Source organism: Myripristis murdjan, chromosome 17 (assembly GCF_902150065.1).
Source record: "Myripristis murdjan chromosome 17, fMyrMur1.1, whole genome shotgun sequence".
In the NCBI taxonomy this organism is placed as follows: Eukaryota; Metazoa; Chordata; class Actinopteri; order Holocentriformes; family Holocentridae; genus Myripristis; species Myripristis murdjan.
In genome coordinates, this window is record NC_043996.1 from 9,017,126 (window position 1) to 9,037,154 (window position 20,029).

General features: G+C 39.9%; 1 protein-coding gene across 1 annotated transcript in view; it reads left to right on the top strand.

Annotated features, from left to right (window-relative positions):
- brinp2 (bone morphogenetic protein/retinoic acid inducible neural-specific 2) overlaps nucleotides 1-20,029 on the top strand; it is a 129,033-nt gene that overhangs the window by 108,003 nt on the left and 1,001 nt on the right. The window contains exons 6-7 of the mRNA XM_030074545.1: nucleotides 12,855-13,077; nucleotides 18,998-19,304. Coding sequence (XP_029930405.1) covers nucleotides 12,855-13,077; nucleotides 18,998-19,304 — 530 coding nt within the window. The remainder of the gene's footprint in view (nucleotides 1-12,854; nucleotides 13,078-18,997; nucleotides 19,305-20,029) is intronic.

Consider the following 20,029-nt stretch of genomic DNA (forward strand, 5'->3'; position numbering starts at 1 on the left):
TACAATACATGATGCCCCATTCCAAGAAGGAGTATGTCGGTCTTGGTGTGTGAGCAACTCTGTTGCACACAGCAGGGTTAGGGTTTGGTTTAAGGTCAAGTTGATACTAAGTTGAACATTATCATTGGGCAATTCAAATAAAGTTAGACAAGGGTTGGGTTGATACAAAGGTGACAAAAAGACTTTGTTCAGACTGCAGGCAAATCAAATTTGTTTCTCAAATCAGATCTTTAAGACAGACTTCCCTTACTGTTATTTGCAAGTGACCACATTGGATTTGTGTGTCTAGACATCACTTACCTGTCTGCATATCTTGCTGTGGTTAGGAAGAAGGCATCAGTCAGTAACATATGCTGTGGATGCATGAGACATGTCCAGCAGCCTCCCCCCAAAAGTGCCAGCAGACAATTCATTTCAGTGTCTGTCCACAGGCTGCTGTTCTCTGTGTTCTCCACAACACTCTGTTACCAGCAGCATGGACTCTGTTCAGTCTCTCTGATGCACTTCCATCACTCTGGAGACTCCGATGCCATCATTCTATTGGATCATTTTATTTGGATCATTTCATATCATTTCATTCCATATGTATTTTTGCTGTCCAGACTTTCTAAAATCAATCTGGATACAATCTGGATATGCAAAAAAAAAACAGATTTGGGCTGGCAGTCTGATCAAGGCCCAAATTACACTGGACAGTCCAAACAAAGTGTTACCAAATATACCTTCCTAAATCCACATATGGTCCAACAACGTCACCATACCTAAATGCATCTCTGCATTAGGCTATTCATTATGCTAATCTGTTGTTTGGCAACCAGCATTAGGTATGAATCATCCATGAAATTATTGTATAAATCAAAGGGAACAGTGCGATGAAAATTTGAGCTAATATATTAGTAACAACTCACACCTGCAAGCGTGTAACTATACATCCTGTGCGCACAACACACACACACACAGAGACACACAGACACACACACACACACACACACACACATCGCACACATACCTAAACATGCACGCAACAAACATTGACACTGTCAATAATTATGCAAAGTGCACTAGATGCATTTGCATGATCAGGTTGAGCCTGTGGAATAAGCTTTACTGACAGTGTACATATTTGATGTATATATGGGCTGTCGAGTTCTATTTATTCTATTCTCCTCTATCTGGGACGCTTCCATAGAGCTTCATGTTCAGTGTGTTGGCAGGATAATTCTGGTGACATTTCAGAACGACCAGAATAATTACACCCCTTGGTTCTATGTGTGCATGCACATGTGTGTGATGCGTGTCTTTGAACGAGTGCATGCACACAAGATGCTGTGATGCATATGCAAGTATGGTGCACTCACCTTCATGTGTGCAAATCAGTCATCCCTCACCAACGTGCATTAGTAACCAGTGGTTTTGCTGCGTTCCGGTGAATCCACACGTTGTCATCCTCTCTCTCAGGCGTTCGCACCTCCTGTCTTTAACCATCTTTATCTTCCTCAGCCTCTCAGCCTAAAGAGACAGAGGTGGTGTTACCTTTTTTTTTTGCCTCCCTACCAACCTTAAATAGGGAAGAAAATGGTGCTTGTGGTTGACATTGATCTTCTCTACGACTCGGGAGACAACTAAGGAACAAAACCAAAGCATTTTTTGTCTTTCATGTCACAATCACCCACAGGAGTCCAATAAATGCACAGCTGGATAGTATTAGCTCCCCGACATGGTGCACAAAGGCTAAGGGGATGCATTGTTTGCCCAAATGAATTCCAGTTTCTCTTGTAGACTACAGGTTTGAGATGTGCTTGAGAGGTTAAATATAAATCTGGCATGCAAATGTATGTTTGGATATGTCTGTGAGATACAATGGAGCAAGTTTCTTTCATTACTGAAATGCTCTGCACCGCAGTTTTATTCAGTTCATGTAGTGCTAGTACAGAGAAAGTTGTGTCCTGTGAATTTCAAAACATGACATTACAGTACTGTCGAGTAGTAAACCAGACCTACCTCGCAGAAATGCCTGACATGGAGGGAATTGATCGCTGGCCTATTTGTATTCAGCTGGGAGTTACAGAACTTTGTAATGAACTGGTGAAGAATTTGAATGTGAACTGCTGGTATTTAAACTCCTGTCCGCTCACCACGGGGACGGAACGGGATGATATTAATCATGGTAATGGCACCAAAATATTAGTGGTGTGAATTACTGTGGTTGAAATCAGCTTACATCACAAGTAAAACAAGCGTTCAGTAAAAGCAAAAAGTAGTTCATTTATAATTTTCTCATGTAACGCAAAAAGGATGAGGGCATTCAGCTCAAGGATGTTGACATGGTTGTTGATGTTGACTGTAACATGCCTGAAGACACAAAACAAAACAGGTAAAGTGGGGCGAGAGTCAAGAATTAATGAGGAATCCTCTGTATTAGCCCCAACTCACAGTCCAACTCTTCAAGCTTGTCTAGGTAACTTTTGAATTTTGTTGAAAACTAAACTCAAACAGATTTCCTTCAACCAAGCTAGTCAGAGTTCTTGGGGAAGGGGAAGTAAACTCTGAGGTGACTGGTTGTTTTATTCGTACCGAACAGATTTTAACAAATGAGATTCCAACCCAAGGAGCAGCCCGAAAGCCCAGACGTTTTGTTCTCAGTGCATTTAGTTTGGCTTGGACCTCTTGGCTCTGTGTATAATCGTGATTTGTCAAAACTGCAAAGAAAAAAAAAGTAATACAAACAGATTTAACTTTCCATCTTAATGCTTACATTGATGTCACATCTGACAAACCAATTCAAAGTAAATGCAAGCAGCATTACGCAAATGTTAGGGAAAATCCCCAAAACTGACTCATATTTACCTGTTGGACTCACAGTTTAAAATAAATAAATAAGTACATAAATAAAATGATTAGCTGTAGAAAACGGTCCAGAATCAAAACAACAATAGTCACGGGCAATGCAGCAATCAACTAACATGTGATATAAACTATATTATATTGGTATACTGAGAAAAGTGAGAGTGCTGCAGAAAAGTGGAGTTAATATGGTGAGTCACTGGTGACATTTACTAAGGCTTTCTTCCCTTGAAAACATTTAACCTTCCAATGTGTCATAATGCCAAAAGTCTGTTTTCTAACTTCCAGCACTTACCTTCTGCTGTTTATAGCCTTCTTCTCCTTGTCCTCTGTCTATTAGACAATATACATCTTTTTTTCAATGATTACGATACTTAGCTTAATAATTAACCATGTCATGAATTACTCCAATAACTGAAAATTTACAAAACCCATTTAAAATGGTCATCTGTCTTATTTACTAACTGCTGGCGTCGTCTGATCTAACATCATCCTCCTCCTGATTCTTTTAAATTGGCTGCGGAGTGTGGAAAAATTCTGTGTCGTTGTCTTTATTTCGAATGGGTTTACCACCCCATTTATGCCTTATTTAACAGGTTAGCACCCCAGTCAGGTGTTGGAATTATGAGTAATTTGTCTGTTGCTATCTGCCTCACATTTGATATATCAGATTATACATTTTAAACTTGCATGTGGTTAATATTAGCATTGTTTCATTAATGTTAGATAATGGCTTTAGTCTTTATGCAGCTGTTGGACAGACTCCTGATGTTTTGAGACCAGTCACAAGGACAACTAATGCACACATTGGATAAAAAACATCAGTCTGCATTATGTAAAGTGTGTTTTGTTATATAGTTGAATCTCTGTCCTGTTGAAGTTCAAACAGCAGGGTTATAATGGGATTTTCCACACTCGTCCCATTGACTTTAATATATCAAAGTCTGGCACCGGCTGTTGGACTGTTCTTGCAATGACATATTGCATCTCCTTTCTATATTACTAGTCAGCACAGTGGACCCAAACCCAATTATAACTACTGCTCATGTAAAAAAAAAAAAAAAAAAAAAATATTCTGATAAACCTCTTCATGGACAAAAACAACATTGTTTGACTCTTTTTGATGTTTTTTTTTTGCTGTAGGCAATTGGCTAGCCAATGCTAAAGCCAACTCCCCTGAAAAATAGTCGTGTAAACAATCTTAATAATCCCAATAAGAAACAAACCAACGCAAACACACACTCATACCAATCCATACCAATTGGATGTCAAATAACAGCACCTGTTATTTTGGCTGCATTGCTGTAAGAGCTATAATGAAGTGTAATACTTAAAACAAAACACAGTGAAGTACAATGACTCACATGAAAAAACAGGTATGCAAACAAGATTATAATTACAGTTATTTATTGGTTTATTTTTTATTTTTCCCTCCACCTATGATCTAAACAAACAGGACATGTGTGTTTCATTCCTACAGAAAATGCTTCAGTCATAGAAAAAACATTTTTTGTTTGTTTGTTTTATTGTTGATCTTGGGTTGCTTTCGACATAAAAATAAAATATATTGCCATATCAGGTTCAGGTAAACAATCCCTATTCAGGGTCTGTGGGAGCCAGAAGATTCACAGTCAGATTCACAGGCAAATCACTTCCAGTACTGTATCATGAACTGTATATTTCATGTGACTGGGGAAAATTAATAATACAACACAGTCCTTTTTTCTACCTGCATGCCTCATGGAAAAGCATCTTTTTTTTTTTTTTATCATTATTATACATGATTATACATGGCTGTATCTTGTTTTGATAAGACCCCTGAAACCTAACCCTAATCCTTTTTGCTCAGAGAGATAATTACAATTTATTTTTGGTGCTATCCATATATAGTTCACAGTATGTTGTGCTTGCTTATTAATGTACAGCACTAGTTTATGATAAGTGTAGGGATGCTCTCCTCTGAGGGCTCCCTACACTTGGAGGATTTTTGGCTAATTATGGAAGACGTGTTTGGGAAAAAATGGACAGTCTTGAGGGGATTATGGGCTAATCTGCAAACAAAAAGCTTACTTTATTAGGAAGCAAATGCAATTAGAGCGTATCAGTTATGGATCGCAAACTACTAAGTAAAAAAAAAAAAGGCAAATTCTCTATTTATTTATTTTTTCTTATTCAGTTTCTTTTGACTGGATTTACACAGATACCAATGTGTTGCAGTAGATGTGAACTTTTTATTCCTGGCAATGTATGAAAAATAAGACTTTCCCCCTGCTCTTCACATTTAACAGTGACAGCAATAGGGATGGTTTCTATGGCTCCCCAGAGTGGCCAATCTCTTTGCTTGACTATTCATAACCTCCAGTAGCGGTACATGCACTACAAAAACGAATAAAAATCCTCTCATTTACATTTGTTTTAGTCTTCCAAGGATGGAAAATGCTTTTAAATGTTGGGATAATCTCATTGGATCCCTTATCTCTGGCAAAATCAATCAATCTAATGAGCAGTAACCGATCTTTCAAAATGTAATTTAAGCCCAGTTTTTAATACAGAGGAGCTATGGAGACTGCCAACCATAAAACCATCTTTGCTAACTATAGTGCGAGCTATGTCTGAGACGCATGATGGATGGCGCCTTTAATGTGTTACAGACACTTTGAAGTGATGGAGATAGCAGCTTACTAGACAGCTCTGTTTCCGCTCCATCTATCCCAGCCGACGTCTGTCCTGCATTATTGGAGAATAAAAGAGAGGAGTGCAGCGCGGCAGTTGCCAGAACACATCCGAAACTCGAATCATATTGTCTGTCATGTTTCTAACTGCATTAAAGGTGCATACGAATAAGGACGATTATTGAAGTTGCTGAGAGAAATCATGTGGGATTCATTGGGATGATTTTGGCGGAGACGGAACTGACAGATAGAGGAAACTGCAGAGAAACTAAACAACATACATCTTAAGAAAAACTAAGTTTCTCCTGACACCAGTGTTGCATGGTTCTTTTGACAGGCAGCTGTAAACACACCGAATCTAATTCCAGCAGCAACTGTGACTTTTTATTCAAGGGATACTGTGCAGATCTATGCTCATAGTCTTAGAAAAAAAAAAAAAAAACATTTTGATAGCACTCGGCATCAAAAGAGCAAGCAATATAGAGTTGGAACCACAAAGAAAATTGTGTAGAAGCTGCATTTAGCCATGCATATTGGCAGCGTAGTAATTCATAATGGTAGTTATGGAATTTAATTAAGGTGAGGTATCCTTTTAGAGCCTGCCTGAAGACCTGAGGGCAGCAGAGAATGTTGATATTTTTGAAAGCAAACTCAAGACCTACCTTTAGTCTGGCTTTTTTTTTTTTTTTTTTTTTTTTTTAAATGTATTCATTTATTTATTTTTTAATCCTTTCCTTGTATTCCTCTCCTCTGTACCTCTCCTGTTTTTTTTTTTTTTTTCTATTTTATCTTAAGCTTTCCTTTTTTAATCTGTTTTTACACCTTTTATTTGTTCATACCTCATTCTTTGTAGTAGTATTTTATTTTGAAATTTTGGTCTTTTTTGTATCAGCCTTAATCTTGCCTCTAGTGTTTCTTCTGTTCAAATTATTGATATTTAATGTTGCGTTGCCTCTGTTCCTGTTTTATTGAGAGATTTATTACAGGTTCCTGCGTTGGTTTGTATGAAAAGTGTTATTGATTGACTGATATAAGCATTGATATAATTAATGAAATAATTGCTACCAATCATGTCATTGAAGCTATTTGATTGCATCTGAAGCCCTTTGACACTTTTGTGTTTGAAAGTCACAGATTTGCATTATCCCCATAACGATAGGTAAACTCTATCTGAAAAAGAGCAGAGCAGAGTTTAGTCGACGTCCGTCTCCACTACACTGCATAGAGCAAATCAGAGCCCTGACTTTATAATATCCCATGTCCTTGTAGGGAGTTAAATGAACAGGCTTCAGCCAGCCAGTCACTTAGCTGTCGTCTCTACTTGATGATGTCATGAATCACTAACTCAGCCCGGAGACTGAGATTCTGGGGCCGTGTGGTCGCCCATTATGGAAAATAACCCCCCCGGCCTCTTTATCTGATAGATTTTGAGTGAGCCAAATTGTTCATAAATTTGGGACATGGAGTCATAAATGTCAGAAAAAGGGAGGAAAACAGACAGACAAATTCCTCCGGCGTGATGGCGGTGCTAATGATCACTAAGACTGTGTGGTTAAAGAGCGAGAGAGAGAGAGAGAGAGAGGGGAGAGGAGAGAGTAATGCTACGGGAGAGTGGAAGGCAAACTGGAGCGAGCTAGAGGGCGATATTTGAAGACAGAGCAAAGGGAAAAGACAAAGAGGGGGCGGGTGGATGAGGAATAAGGGTGAATGCGTGTGAGATAATCAGTGATGGAGAAAGAAAGGAAAAGAAAGAGGAAGAGCGAGACACGGGACAGAGTGTGTGTGTGCAGGCATTGATCTCCCAGGCTAATGGTCAGACTGAGACTGACTGTGTGCCTCTCTACTGAAGCTGCAGCTGACAGACAGTAGTGTTCTCTATGCAAACTCACATCTGTCCAGAGACACAGCTGTAGCTGTAGCTTTAATTAAGACTAACATCCATTCCTAAACAGAATTCATATAAAACTAGAGCAAAATAACCAAAGGACATGGGATATTATTTCTCCATCTTTTTATGATTGGCTACACCCACCACCCTACTTTTGGGGGCATAAAAGGTTAATCAGCTCTCTCTTGCCCCATGACCAAGCTTCCCACAAAGTTCTGCCATGTTACGTAAATCCGTTTGGAAGTTTAACGCCCTTTTGTGATTGTCAACACCCACCGCCATGCCCCGTTTTGATCAGTCAGCATGAAAACATAACCAGCTCTTTGGCCCATGACTAACCTTTCCAATAACTTTTCTGCAAAGTTACACACACTAGAGTGAAGATACCCGACCTGAGCCTGTCGGGACCCGTCAGGACCTGTAAGGACCTGATGGGTCACTCTAGGTTCAAACAAACATCTAGAAGTTATGTTTGGGTTTGTGTCGGGTTTGGTTGCATCGGACTTATTTTAGTGAAACTCCTGTACTTCCTGTGTAGTGCTGGGGTTCACATGATGACACTGAAGGCAACACGTAGGCTATTTCAGGTGGTAAATGTAACATAGTGATGGAAGACAAGCAAAATCTTGGGCTCAGGTTGGGTTCGGACACAAAAAAAGAATGTTTGGGTCAGGCTCGGATCAGGTTTGTACAAAAATATACGGCCCGATCCGTGCTCTAATATACACACAGACCATATGCAGAAACCACAACCGCAGTGTGTACAATCAAACTTTACTTTACCACCTTCACCTTCAAGTTATATTAGTATACATTATTTTAGTTCATTCACAGGATCGCACTTTTCATGCTGGTGAGAGTGGCGGTTCACACACAGCGCTTATCAGACACGACACTTTTATCAGTCTGCTAGCAACAACAACTACAACATGTATATCTGTCTAATTATGTCATTTGCATATTTACTTTTCCCTCACTTTAAGCCAGTGATTCAGCCTATATTGCAGTCTAATGATATTCACTTCATAATCACATTTTAAAGTCATTTAAAATTTAATTGCTGTGTCTAATTTGTTAAATTGAGTCATCAAATAGCCACCGTAATTTCTCTGGAAATTGGAAAAACTGAAAATAACTTGTGTATCATTCAACTTGAACCACAGCATTTCGCTTTGATGTCTCTCCCTCTGCATCCTACTACGCTCCCTTTGTATCTAATTGTTTCAGGTGAGGTTTTATGCTGTGCTTTACATCCAGAATTACGGAAAGATGACAAACGTCTTTATTTTTTTCTGCTTCAGGGATTTATGTCAAAGTCAAACATGACATCATATTGATAGTATGATTATTATACTGTCTCCGCACTATAGTTTCCGGAGTTTATAGGGTCAGGATGTTCCTATGCTAACATATGCTTATCCAAACCCTGTAGCTGAGGTTAATATTCTCAAACCATTCGCACCAGCGTATAGTTGTGTGTCCTGAGCTCGAATGCCTGAAATCATCTACATATGAGCTGCATGTAGATGATTTCAAGCATTTCTGCTCGCACCACAATATAATCATCATCCTTCTACATCCACCCTTACACATATCATCCAGAGAAAGAGTGGGTAAGGTTTAAGAGGATCTGCTCATGTGCACATCGTTCAGTAAAGCCATAAAAATGGTACAGAACACGACTGGGTCTTGCACCACGGGCCTTTGACCTGATCTGAGCAGCCGGCAATGCAAGCGCAAATCCTTGTAATCCGTGACAGCAAAATTGCACTGTGCTGCTTGTTTGCTACTGACACACTGCCACTGCACCTCTCCTCCTCCTTAACGCGGTCAAGTTTACACCGAGTCCCCAAAATACCAAACAGGCACTGTGGCAAAAAAAAAAAAAAAAAAAAAAAATTAGGAAATGTCACATTGTTGGGGCAAATCCCATGTGACGTTCCAAAACTGAGCCTTATATCTAGTAAAACTAATTTGTAATCCATGTAAACGTCCCTACAAAATACTCAATCCACAGTGGTAGCCAGTATAAAAGAGAATCTGTGCAACCACTGAGGTGAAAACTGAAACTATGATGCTGTGTTAGATTGAAAAAAAAAAAAAGATTTTGAGATTAAAGTTGAAGTGTTACAAGAATTAAGCTATAATATTACAAGAAGAAAAGCCATAACCTCAGGTTAAAAGGGTTAAAAACCATGAAGGACCTTGTCTGCACGTCAAAATGAGGGATGTGGAGGATGTAGGTCACTGAACACCTCCATCCACACCGCAGAACCACTAAAATCCCTCCATGCAGCCATTTAGCTACTCTGCTCTCCGGTTTGTAACTTTCCTCATATTAGCCTAAAACCGTTAGAACTCAAGTTCTGACGGTTTTAGGCTTTTATTTTTGTCATATTATGACTTTATTCTCATAGCACCATGACTTCATTCTCAAAATCATTTTTTCCCCTTTCTATTTAAACACTGCCATACTGCAACACTGGACAGCAGTGTCAAGATTTGATTAGTTCTGAGCTAATGAAGCACAGATAAACATGGAAGCAATGCTGTTTGCATCCTCTGAAACAGAGAGTTCACTCTCGGACACACTGATGCTCCCCAAAGCAATGTATTGGTAATTTCCTTACCATGAATTCCGTGACATCTTGCAGTCTGAATAATTTGGGAATGAGTCAGCACCATCAGAACAGATTTGCAAACCTCCTCAGTTCCAGTTGGCATCATATTGTCTTAATTCTGCAGAAATCAACTTACAAAACACAAAAGTGGCATACACAGTGTAGTGGACCAATCACAGACCTTGTGGTTTAAGCCACCATACACGCAGTTACATTTCTGAAGAGATGTACGGCAGCATTTTGATGCAAATTTATAAATTGACCTTAAATGGTTCAGCGTCTGTCTTCCAAACCTCTCCAATGATGAGTCCTACCTAGCCAGCTCACTGCAGCTATTCCAGCTTGGGGAAGATAGCAGAGGTGAAATAGTGAGACAGGCAGTAAAACCAGACCAGCCGAGGAATACACCAAGCAAACAGTGTAACTCCAAAGTTAATGTTACCCTACTAATTTAGCCTCGTGTCAGCAGGGAGGCAGGCAGCACTGAGAGCGTGAAGGGGAGAGACGGAGAGAGATGAGAGCGAGAGATGCAGACAGAGAGAAAAAGAGAGACACAGTGAGATACAGAGACAGTAAACTCCAGAGAGAGCAAGAGGCTACGATATAGAAGAGAAAGATCATACAGAGAGAAAGAAGCAGAGATACACAGAGAGAGGAGGATAGGGAGAGAGACCATTGTGTCAGCGGGGATCAGTGAGCACTGTAATAGGCTTGAGTCTCTTCAATTCAGCTCAGCTCAGGTCGGCCTGGCTGCAAATTTTCTCGCCGTCTCCCTGCCAGCAACAACACATGGGAATATGATTATCCAGCAGACTCAGAGCATTCCTAGAAGGTCTCACTCAGTTGGCTTTGGGAGAAAAAGAAATAATAGGTTTCCCAGAGGCTTAGTCCTGGCATAGTCTTTTCCCATTGGTTCATAATGGAACCGAAATGATCTTAACATTCAGCTGCTTTTGGCAAAACTCAGTATGGAGTTAACTATGTCTTCTGGGCAGATATTATTCTCAGTGTAATTTAGTACAATGGTGCTCAGTCGTTTTATGTCGAAGCCCCCCAACAGTGATGACCATTTGACTGGAAAGCACCGTTTGAAATGATATGTCCATTTAGGCTGGTGCAGCCAAATGGATGTCATTTTGGCCTGAACAATAAAGTAGGTGTCTGTTCTGGCCGCTGTCTCCCATCTCAGAGAGCTTTGCTGATGCAAAATTTTTATTCACAACAGGACTGTGCTGCTATTGCAAAGTTGACGCATGGTTGCTGAGACTCATGGCGATATTTCCAGTGGGTCTCCACAGATGATAAAACACAATATGTATACAGTATATGTATCTAACATCTTATTTGGGAGATAGGGAGTGAAACTTTGTTGAATTTGTGTCTGTGTGTGGGCAAATAAAAGTGCTGGTTACATGGTGAAAGTGACCACGAAAGCAGGGGCGTGGAGTGATGTGAAACTAAACAGTTTTAGAGCAGCAACTAATGATTATTTTCATTATCAATGAATCTGTTGATTATTTTTGCAATTAACCGATTAGTTGTTTGGTCCATTAAATGTCAGAAAAGGTCAGAAAATGTAAACAATTTCAAGATCACAGTTTCCCACAGCCCAAGGTGCTGTCCTCAAATGTCTTGTTTTGTCCCAAGTAATGCCCAGAAAGTTTACTGTCATAAACGACTGAAAAACCAGAAAATATTCACATTTGAGAAGCTGCAATCAGATAATTGATTGTCAAAATAGCTGGCGATTAATTTAGTAGTCAGCAGCTTATTGATTATTCAACTAATTGTTGCAGCTTTAAACAGTTTAGTACATTAATCCTATTAAGGTATCCCTTAATGGGTTGAATGATACATGGACCCAAGTATGACATATTTGTAGGAGGGGCACAATAAGAGAGCTCCTGATCGCAATTGATACCTAGTATGCATATTTATTGATAGAGGTCCAACATTAAAATGCAAATGGACAATTTGTCAAATTGGTCATGTGTCTCGCCATGTCCATGTCTGGTGTATTTAGTCCATAACCCTAACCTCCAGGATTAAAAAATGACTTAACTACACAAGATGAAATATCACTCTCAAATAAGAAGAGAATGATCTCCATAAAATATGCCTTTGATTTGCATGTTGGCAGAGATGATGTTAGGCTGGTGCAAAGTGTTTGCCACATAACAGCTGAAACCCTTTTATTCATGCAAATTAGTAATATAATCTAAATAGAACGATAATCACTGTTTTTGTGCATTTGCATTTAGGAAGGGAGCACCAAAAAGAAGATGTCCTCTTGCTATTTTAGCACATGCTTTTATTGCCCTTTTCAGCAGTAGTGATTATAGACTTTGACCAATATTGTTAGTAAAAAAAAAAAAAAGTGTGCCTAGTCAAATTATGAAAATAAATGGAAATGCCCATCCATATGTGACGCCACACTATCACTCTTCAGATAACGAGTGTGCTTGGTAATGGTAATATTGCAAATGGTGTGATTGTGAATACCATGAGCTTTTAATGGTAGGGTGAATGAGCATAACTGCACACTAAGGCGCAGGTGTTTACTTTGTAATGGCAATTCATTAGAATATAACAGCTTTTTTGTATTCAAATGACACATGAAACCATTTCCTCAGTCAGGCATTGTCTGTGCACGCCACAAGGGGTATAACAGACTGTGTGGTGAATAGGTTTTCCACACTTAAAAAGGTTTTGTTAATATATAATTACTCGAGAAAGACTAATTCTGTTTCCAATTTTCTCTTTATTTACCCTCCTTTTCTCTGCTTCTATCCCCCATCCAATCCCCACACCCTGCTGATTTTCTCTCAGATGAATTCAAAGCCTTCCTGAAGCGCTTGCCCACCGACCGGTTCTTGAATGTCTCCACGATCTCCAAGTTCTGGTCAGCCGACCTGTCCCTCCAGAAGCGCTACAGCCAGCTGGAGTCCAGCACTGCCCTGGTCCTGGGAAAAGCCCAGAAGATTGTCAGGAAACTGTTCACCTTGAGCAAACGCTGCCCCAAGCAACCCAGTGTGAGCCTGCCCCGGGAGAGGTAGGCCTCTTGGATAAACAGACTGAAAACAAACAAAATGAAAAAGGAATAATTCGTCATTACTGCAGGTTTTGGCGGCTGCTTTTGTGTTGATTCATTACGGCTCTAGGGTCCAAAACAGCCTGCCTCAAGAGAGGCACATTATGAAAACCCAGTGATATCTGCCTGGAAAGAGCTCTGCCTTTGAATTAAGTAAAAGCCCAACAGGTATACACACAGGGAGGTGGAGCTAAGCAGACAGAAAAAACAATCACTGGGGGAAATTACATCGGGAAAAAGTGTAGACTGTATTTCAGCGTAAAGTTTCTTTTTTACAGTTTCACTATTTCAAACAAGGTTGGAGAGTTTACCTTGAAAAAATTGAAGTAAAAACCAACATTGTCATATAATGCATTATCTGTTATATATACAGTATTATATACACACGTTCTGTTCTGAACATCTGGTTGCTTTTTCTTGGTATAAAACTCCTCTGACAAACAGGAGGTGATGTATTTACTGTCCCAGAAGCACCAGAACTGTGTAGTTAGAAGTGATGCACAGGTCAGCTCTAAGTTCACCTGAATCCACCCACATCAACAACTCACCCGACCACAACCGCCCGATGTGGTGGTAATTTTAATAAACCTTCTCAAACCTACATCCCCATGAGCCCACTTGCATAACGTCGCATGATGCCAGGAGGGATCAAGTATGGGGGAAGATGAGCTCATTTTGCAAATAGCCCTCTTCTTATGGGATGTTTATGGGATATTTTTATCATTTAAATTTTTTCCCAGCCCGTAAACCATCAGTGAATTTACATAACGTTGTTTTGCTGACCAATTAGCCATGCATAAATAAAGAATATTTCAATTTTGTAGATTACTATACCAGAGATTTTGCATGTTTAGTGTAATATCTACAAAATATCTGTATTTCACATTTCTTTTCCCGAAGCAAGCAGTCGTATTTTAGAACTCTGATATCATTTCCCTTCCTTGTACTCAGCCATTGACTTCCAGAAATCTTAAGAAATCTTTAGTAATCTTAAATTGTTTGCAAAATGGTCTGCTGCACTGTTATGTGGGTAAATGGGCAAAACATTCAAAATTGCTGGTATGGTCCTTCAAGGTAACTCTCCAGGAAGACCTTCTGTAGAAAAATAAACTCCCTAAAATATTTTTCAAACACAGTATAACACTGTAATCCTGCTCATTGTTGAAAATCATCGCAGCAATAATATGTCAGCTTGACTGACTCCTCCATCCTGATGGTGAATTCTACACCTGTGGTTGATTACTGAACAAAATACCTTTGAATGCTTCACTCAGCCTTCATTACATGGCAATTTGGCTGCTACGCCTTGGGGAAAAATCAAGACAAGCCCGTGAAAGGCAGGTGTTCAGAGAGGGAGGGAAACAGAGTAAGAGGGAAAGATTCAAAGGTTCAGTGGGAGAGACATAAAGAAACCAAGACAGGAAAGACAGCAAGAGCAGGCGCGAAGGAGGAAGAGAATATGTGATGGTAGGAGGGAGAGTCCAAGAGAAAGAAAGCAGGAGAGAGAGAGAGAGAGAGAGAGAGAGAGAGAGAGAGATGAAGTGTCTAGTTACCGGATGAAGGGGCCTTTGTGGGGCTCGGTGCATGGCGTTGTGGCATGTTGTAATCAAGTTCTCTCCCAGACTGACAGCTCGGCACTTGTTTACCGAGGACTTTAATTTCCCTGACAGTCCTTTCCCTCTACCCATCACTCCCTGTCTCCCCCTCCCTCTCGCTCGCTCTCTTTCTTTCCGTCTTTATTTCTCTCCCTCTGTCACCTTTGTCACTCCTTGCTCTCTCTCTCCTCTCTCTCTCCCTCGCCCCTGTCACTCAGACTCTTAACCTAGTTCACACCGGCAACAGCAAGTTATCGAGGGTTGCTCGGCTGCAACAGCCCCCTTTTTTCTCCTGCACAAATCCATTTGTTTTATCATCATTCATTTTTGTCTATTTACGCAGGCCTGGGGGGAGGAAACGCTGGAGCGTTTGGGCAATGTTGTGTGTGATTTCCTGAGCTTAGCCCGGGGATAGAATCTCTGCAGAGCCAATTTTCAGACTGAACTTGTTGCTGATGTTCCTGCAGCAAAGTGGATGGTAATTTATGTATGTCTGCGTTTTCACATCAACTGCTGTGATGCTACCCCTGCTCCCACCCCCACGCCCCCTGAAAAAGTATGTCAAATTGCCATTGACAAATAATCTCATCTATCAATAATAGAGTGCACACTGTAAATTAGAGTTAAGTGAGATGCATATGGAACGGTGGGGTATTCTAGGGACGTCATCGTTTCAGGCTCTTTTTCGAGATGCTGAATAATAACTACCTTTGAACTTCCCCGTTAACTTTACTTTTTAACTTTCTGTTTATGCCTCTGAGTGTATAAGAGAAGAGATTTGCTTACCTCTTTAGGATGGAGAGAGGATAGAGGAGCAGGAGGGAGGGGATGTGTGTGTTGCTGCTGGCTGGCAAAAATGTCTGGTTTTCCTGCAAGGGAGAAACCCCCTCACCAACAGAAAGATCACAGAAAGTTATATGGGAGTTTTATGCAATATTCTGCACCTGTGACAATTATTCCAAGGATTTGGCTTCGGGTTGGGAAAAAAATGCTACTCAGAGAAGAGAAGGAATTAAACGGGAGAAGTTTCCTGGGTGAAATTCAATCCGAGGACAGCAGGGTAACTTCCAGTCAATACCTCTACATCAAGGGGTTACACGGGAGCCCAGAAAGGGTTGTTGTAGAGGTTCAAAAGGTATGAGAGCCCCTGGTGTACACTTAAATTGATTATGTGGCTTTAGGAACATAGCTGTTATGTTAAAGGACCAATAGGCTAACACAACATGGGGTCAAGCCTGGTAGTTATTGTGCATTCAGGGAGAGGAAACTCTATTTACTTCAGGGAGAGGGGTGTGTTCCTGCACAGGAGTGTGTGCAGTCATAAATAGAAGATTTCATTCGATTTTTATTAGGTTAAATTGGTTAAGAGGAACCTTTGTGTGGCTGATAAAATGTAACTTTTACTTTTTTGCAGACCAGATCCAGTCTTTTTTAACTGCTGTCTTGGTGGGAAAAAATCAGATCTGAGAGGGATGAGAGAGGGAAGATCAGATCTGTGCGTTGAAGAGTTAAAAGCCAGATCTTTTGAACCAGGGTAAATCCAACCACATAGAGCGTGTGGGATAGGGAATCTTGTTGGTAGCTGTCAGTGGAAACACGTGTTCTTGTAGGCTTGAACTTAAAGCAGCAAGCGTGTGAAGGGCTTTGCTCTTGCCCTGTGTAAGGCCTCTGTAAGTAGGCTGATAAGCTCCTGTGTAACATCAATCATCAGCCAGACACTCCCTATAAATGGGATTATGTTAAATTAAAAGCTAAAACATCGTCATCTGTCCCACACAAGCTCCCCACCCCACCCTACTCCCCCAACCCCCCTCCCTTGGGTGCAGTGGGGTTTGCTATTGCTATAGTCAGAGGGAAAGCAGTCATGGTTATTGAGGAATCGATTTGCGCTAAATGAAGGACATTTGCCTGGATTGCAGGATCACTGTTGTTGAAAAGGAGAATAACTCCAAAGTCGGCTTGTGTCTTCAGGACGTAATTGCACTGCTTTACCTTGTTATCATTTCATTGTTTCGGCTGCCCCTAATTATTGGAAGGAATTGAGGTCAAATTTCAGACTTGTCGCAGTATCAACAACTCTCACAGCATTCAGCATAACACTTTTTTTTTTTTTATCGTAGTACTCTGAGGATTAGTTCATTAATCTTAAGAGCTTGCTTTTGTTTTTTGGAGTTTAAGAAATACATGGCGGGCTCAATCAGTCTGGACAGAATATTTCTATGCTCCAAATAAATTCAAACTGAGCTGCTAAAAAAATTTACATCATTTATATAACTTATCCCTGTTAGTGTCAGGTGGAGTTGACCTGGTCATATTTTATGCAGGTGCAAGGTTACAGGTTACAGTACAAGGTCTGTTTGATAAAACTCTCTACACTTATTACTTCACTCATTAATCCATGATAAATATATAATATGTACATCATTGTATCAAGATACACCTTGTATACCCATCAGTTCTAGTCTGCTAGATTGTAGAATGGTGAGGTAACACTATATTTTAGTGTGCATATATTAGCCATCACTAAGTTGTTTATTGGTGTCATTATTAGTAATTCATTAGTAGTGAATTAGTTATTATAAACAAATTCTCTCCTGTGCTAAGAGTTATTCATGTTTATTCATGTCTAACTAAACACATGACAAATGTTAATTGTGTCCAGGTAACTACAAATAAGTCATCATTACTGCATTACTATTACACACTAAAGTAGGTTCTTGTTCTTACATAACACTGACACTGTTAAACATTATACACTACCTGTGGTAGTTAGTAAATGATCAATACTGACGTAATTACAAATACTCAAAAATAAAGTGTTGCCAGTGGTGATGTTCATGCTGTAGTCCACCACAGCCCAAAACAAATGATTATACAGCATCACTGTACTCCCTCCAGTCAAAGTGCATAACATGATACACTATGATGACCTCTACAAATGATACCGAAATTATTTCTTCAAAATAGGGTTAGCTTTTTACAGCAATCCAGCAAGTCTGCTGTTACCCAATTCAACTATGATTTCTTGGTTGAAAAACTAGCGCCTACAACAGTGCAATCATTGTTGACATAATCAAGCTGTGCCAAAGCCAGGGAGATCATAACGGATAATGAAGTTATAGTAAGTTAAGTTAAATTAAAACTAAAAACACTCAAAGCAGAGCACTGTTGTGTGCTGAAGGCATTTCTGAGAGGGGAAGATGTGTTTTTGTGTTTTGCCAATGAGATTTTGGGAAAAAAAAAAAACAAAACAAAAAAACAACAACAACAACAAACAACAAACCCTGCTCAAAAGGAGCCCCGATCTTAGTTAGGATTTGCCTTGACTTCATTTGTTATGACCCCTTTCAGCAACAAATTGATTTGGCGTAAACGGCACAAAGTGTCAACTCTGACATTTGACAGTTTTGTAGATGGCTAAGTTAGACTGATAAGTTAGACTGAATTCCCTCCGCCTACAGAAATCAACCAACATAGGGGCCATTTCAGACTCAGTGCAATGGAATGGTTATTAATACTGAATATCAAGCTATTACACATTAGAGTGAAATAAAAACAGGAGAAGTTCCACAAACTTGATAAGGATCGTCACCATGGTTATAGGGCGTCTTTCTTATTTATGTATCTTTATATTGGTAATTGGATAATTATGGTTGTGCCTCATAATTAGAATTCTATAGGTGTCTAGTATCTCACACTTAAAATATATGACCCCCCTCTCTCTGCAACTCATTTCCAGGGCTCAGAGCCAGGTTGCTGCTGAGCTGTGCCCAGTTAAATAACATGTAATGCCAAGCACCAGTCCTAGCCAAATCAAATAATAATCATATCTTATTACACAGTAGTAAATTTCCTCCGCCACTCAGGTGCCGCCAGATTTTGGCAAAGAGGGTCAAGTCTCTGTCATACATTATAGAACACATATCAAGCAACATTTAATACTGAATGTTAAGCACACACTAATGGTATCATCTCATTAGTAAATCACAAATAATTTTTGTCTTTTCAATGTTTGGATTATGCTAGTCAGAGAACAGTTTGTGGTTACTTGCAATATACATAACAAGCCCGAATGCTTCTTATTAAAAAAACGATAGGCAATTTATTTGCCACTAAATTAGTCGTTCATTTATGTATTGACTCACAATATGTTATGGGCAGCTAGGTAGATACACAGACAGACAGATACAGAGATCGGTCAAAGTTCAGTTCAAAGAAAACTTTGTATTCTGTGCTGGAATACACTGAATCCTGAATTGCATAATTTTTTCCTCCTCTGTTTCCAGGCCTGTAAGGTTTTGGTTGAACAAGGCACAGTCTCTGCTCTACTGCAACGAGCATGGTGCTCTGGGCTTCTTCTCTGAGGAGGTGAAGAGCTGTAGCTGCCCTGTGGAGCAGCCCTCCTGCCAGGGAGTTGTTCCCTGTGTTGTCGGCACCTCATCAACCTCCTGCTCCTCCTGTGCTGCCGACAATGCCACCCGCTGCGGCTCCTGTCACCATGGCAACCTTCTTCATTTCGGTTTATGTCGGCCAAGCATCGCTGCGTCCCTGGACCATTATCTGAACTTTGACCTGGACATGCCTGATGCTGAGGTTTTGAAAAGTTTCAAAGTTTTATCTGTCTATTTAGCAGTGATGCATGGATTACAGTTGTATCCGTGGGCGTAATCTGTGGATTGGGCAGGACAGGTCATAAAAATTAACTTTCTGATTAATAGCCGATGGGTTGCAAGTGGGGGAAATAATACATCATTAATGAGAAAAATACTAATTACATTCTCTAAAATGTGAACATTGACAGGATCGGTCAATATCTAATGTATATTACTGTTCTGTGTTCCTGTACACACACAGTCCAGGTATGAAACTGTTTGGAGTAAAGCAGTCATCCTACTGATAAATCCTGAACCCCGTCCTGAGCTGTTAAAAATATTTATATTTTTTCAGAAGTTAAAAGTTTAATTCTGCTTCCCCTGGAGAATTCCTTTTGTCCTGTCAAGTTTAAACTACAATTTTTAGTTCTGCTGCTTAAATGTCCCACGATATTTGCTGCAGTGACATTACTGTGTACATGGAAATGTTTAAAAGTCCTGAAAGCAGCCTCTCTTATCTTTGAAGTAAATTGTCAAAGAAAACACTGATACATCAATACAACACACAATAAAGATATCACCTGGAAAGCTCATGCTGCTCAACATAATTTAAAAAACAACATAGCCTACAGGGACATGTAAAGGTGGAATGAAATGTCCATGTGGGTGCAGGTCTCTAAATCTGAGGAAACAGTTAATTTGGTGCATGGCAGGTGGATGACTGAA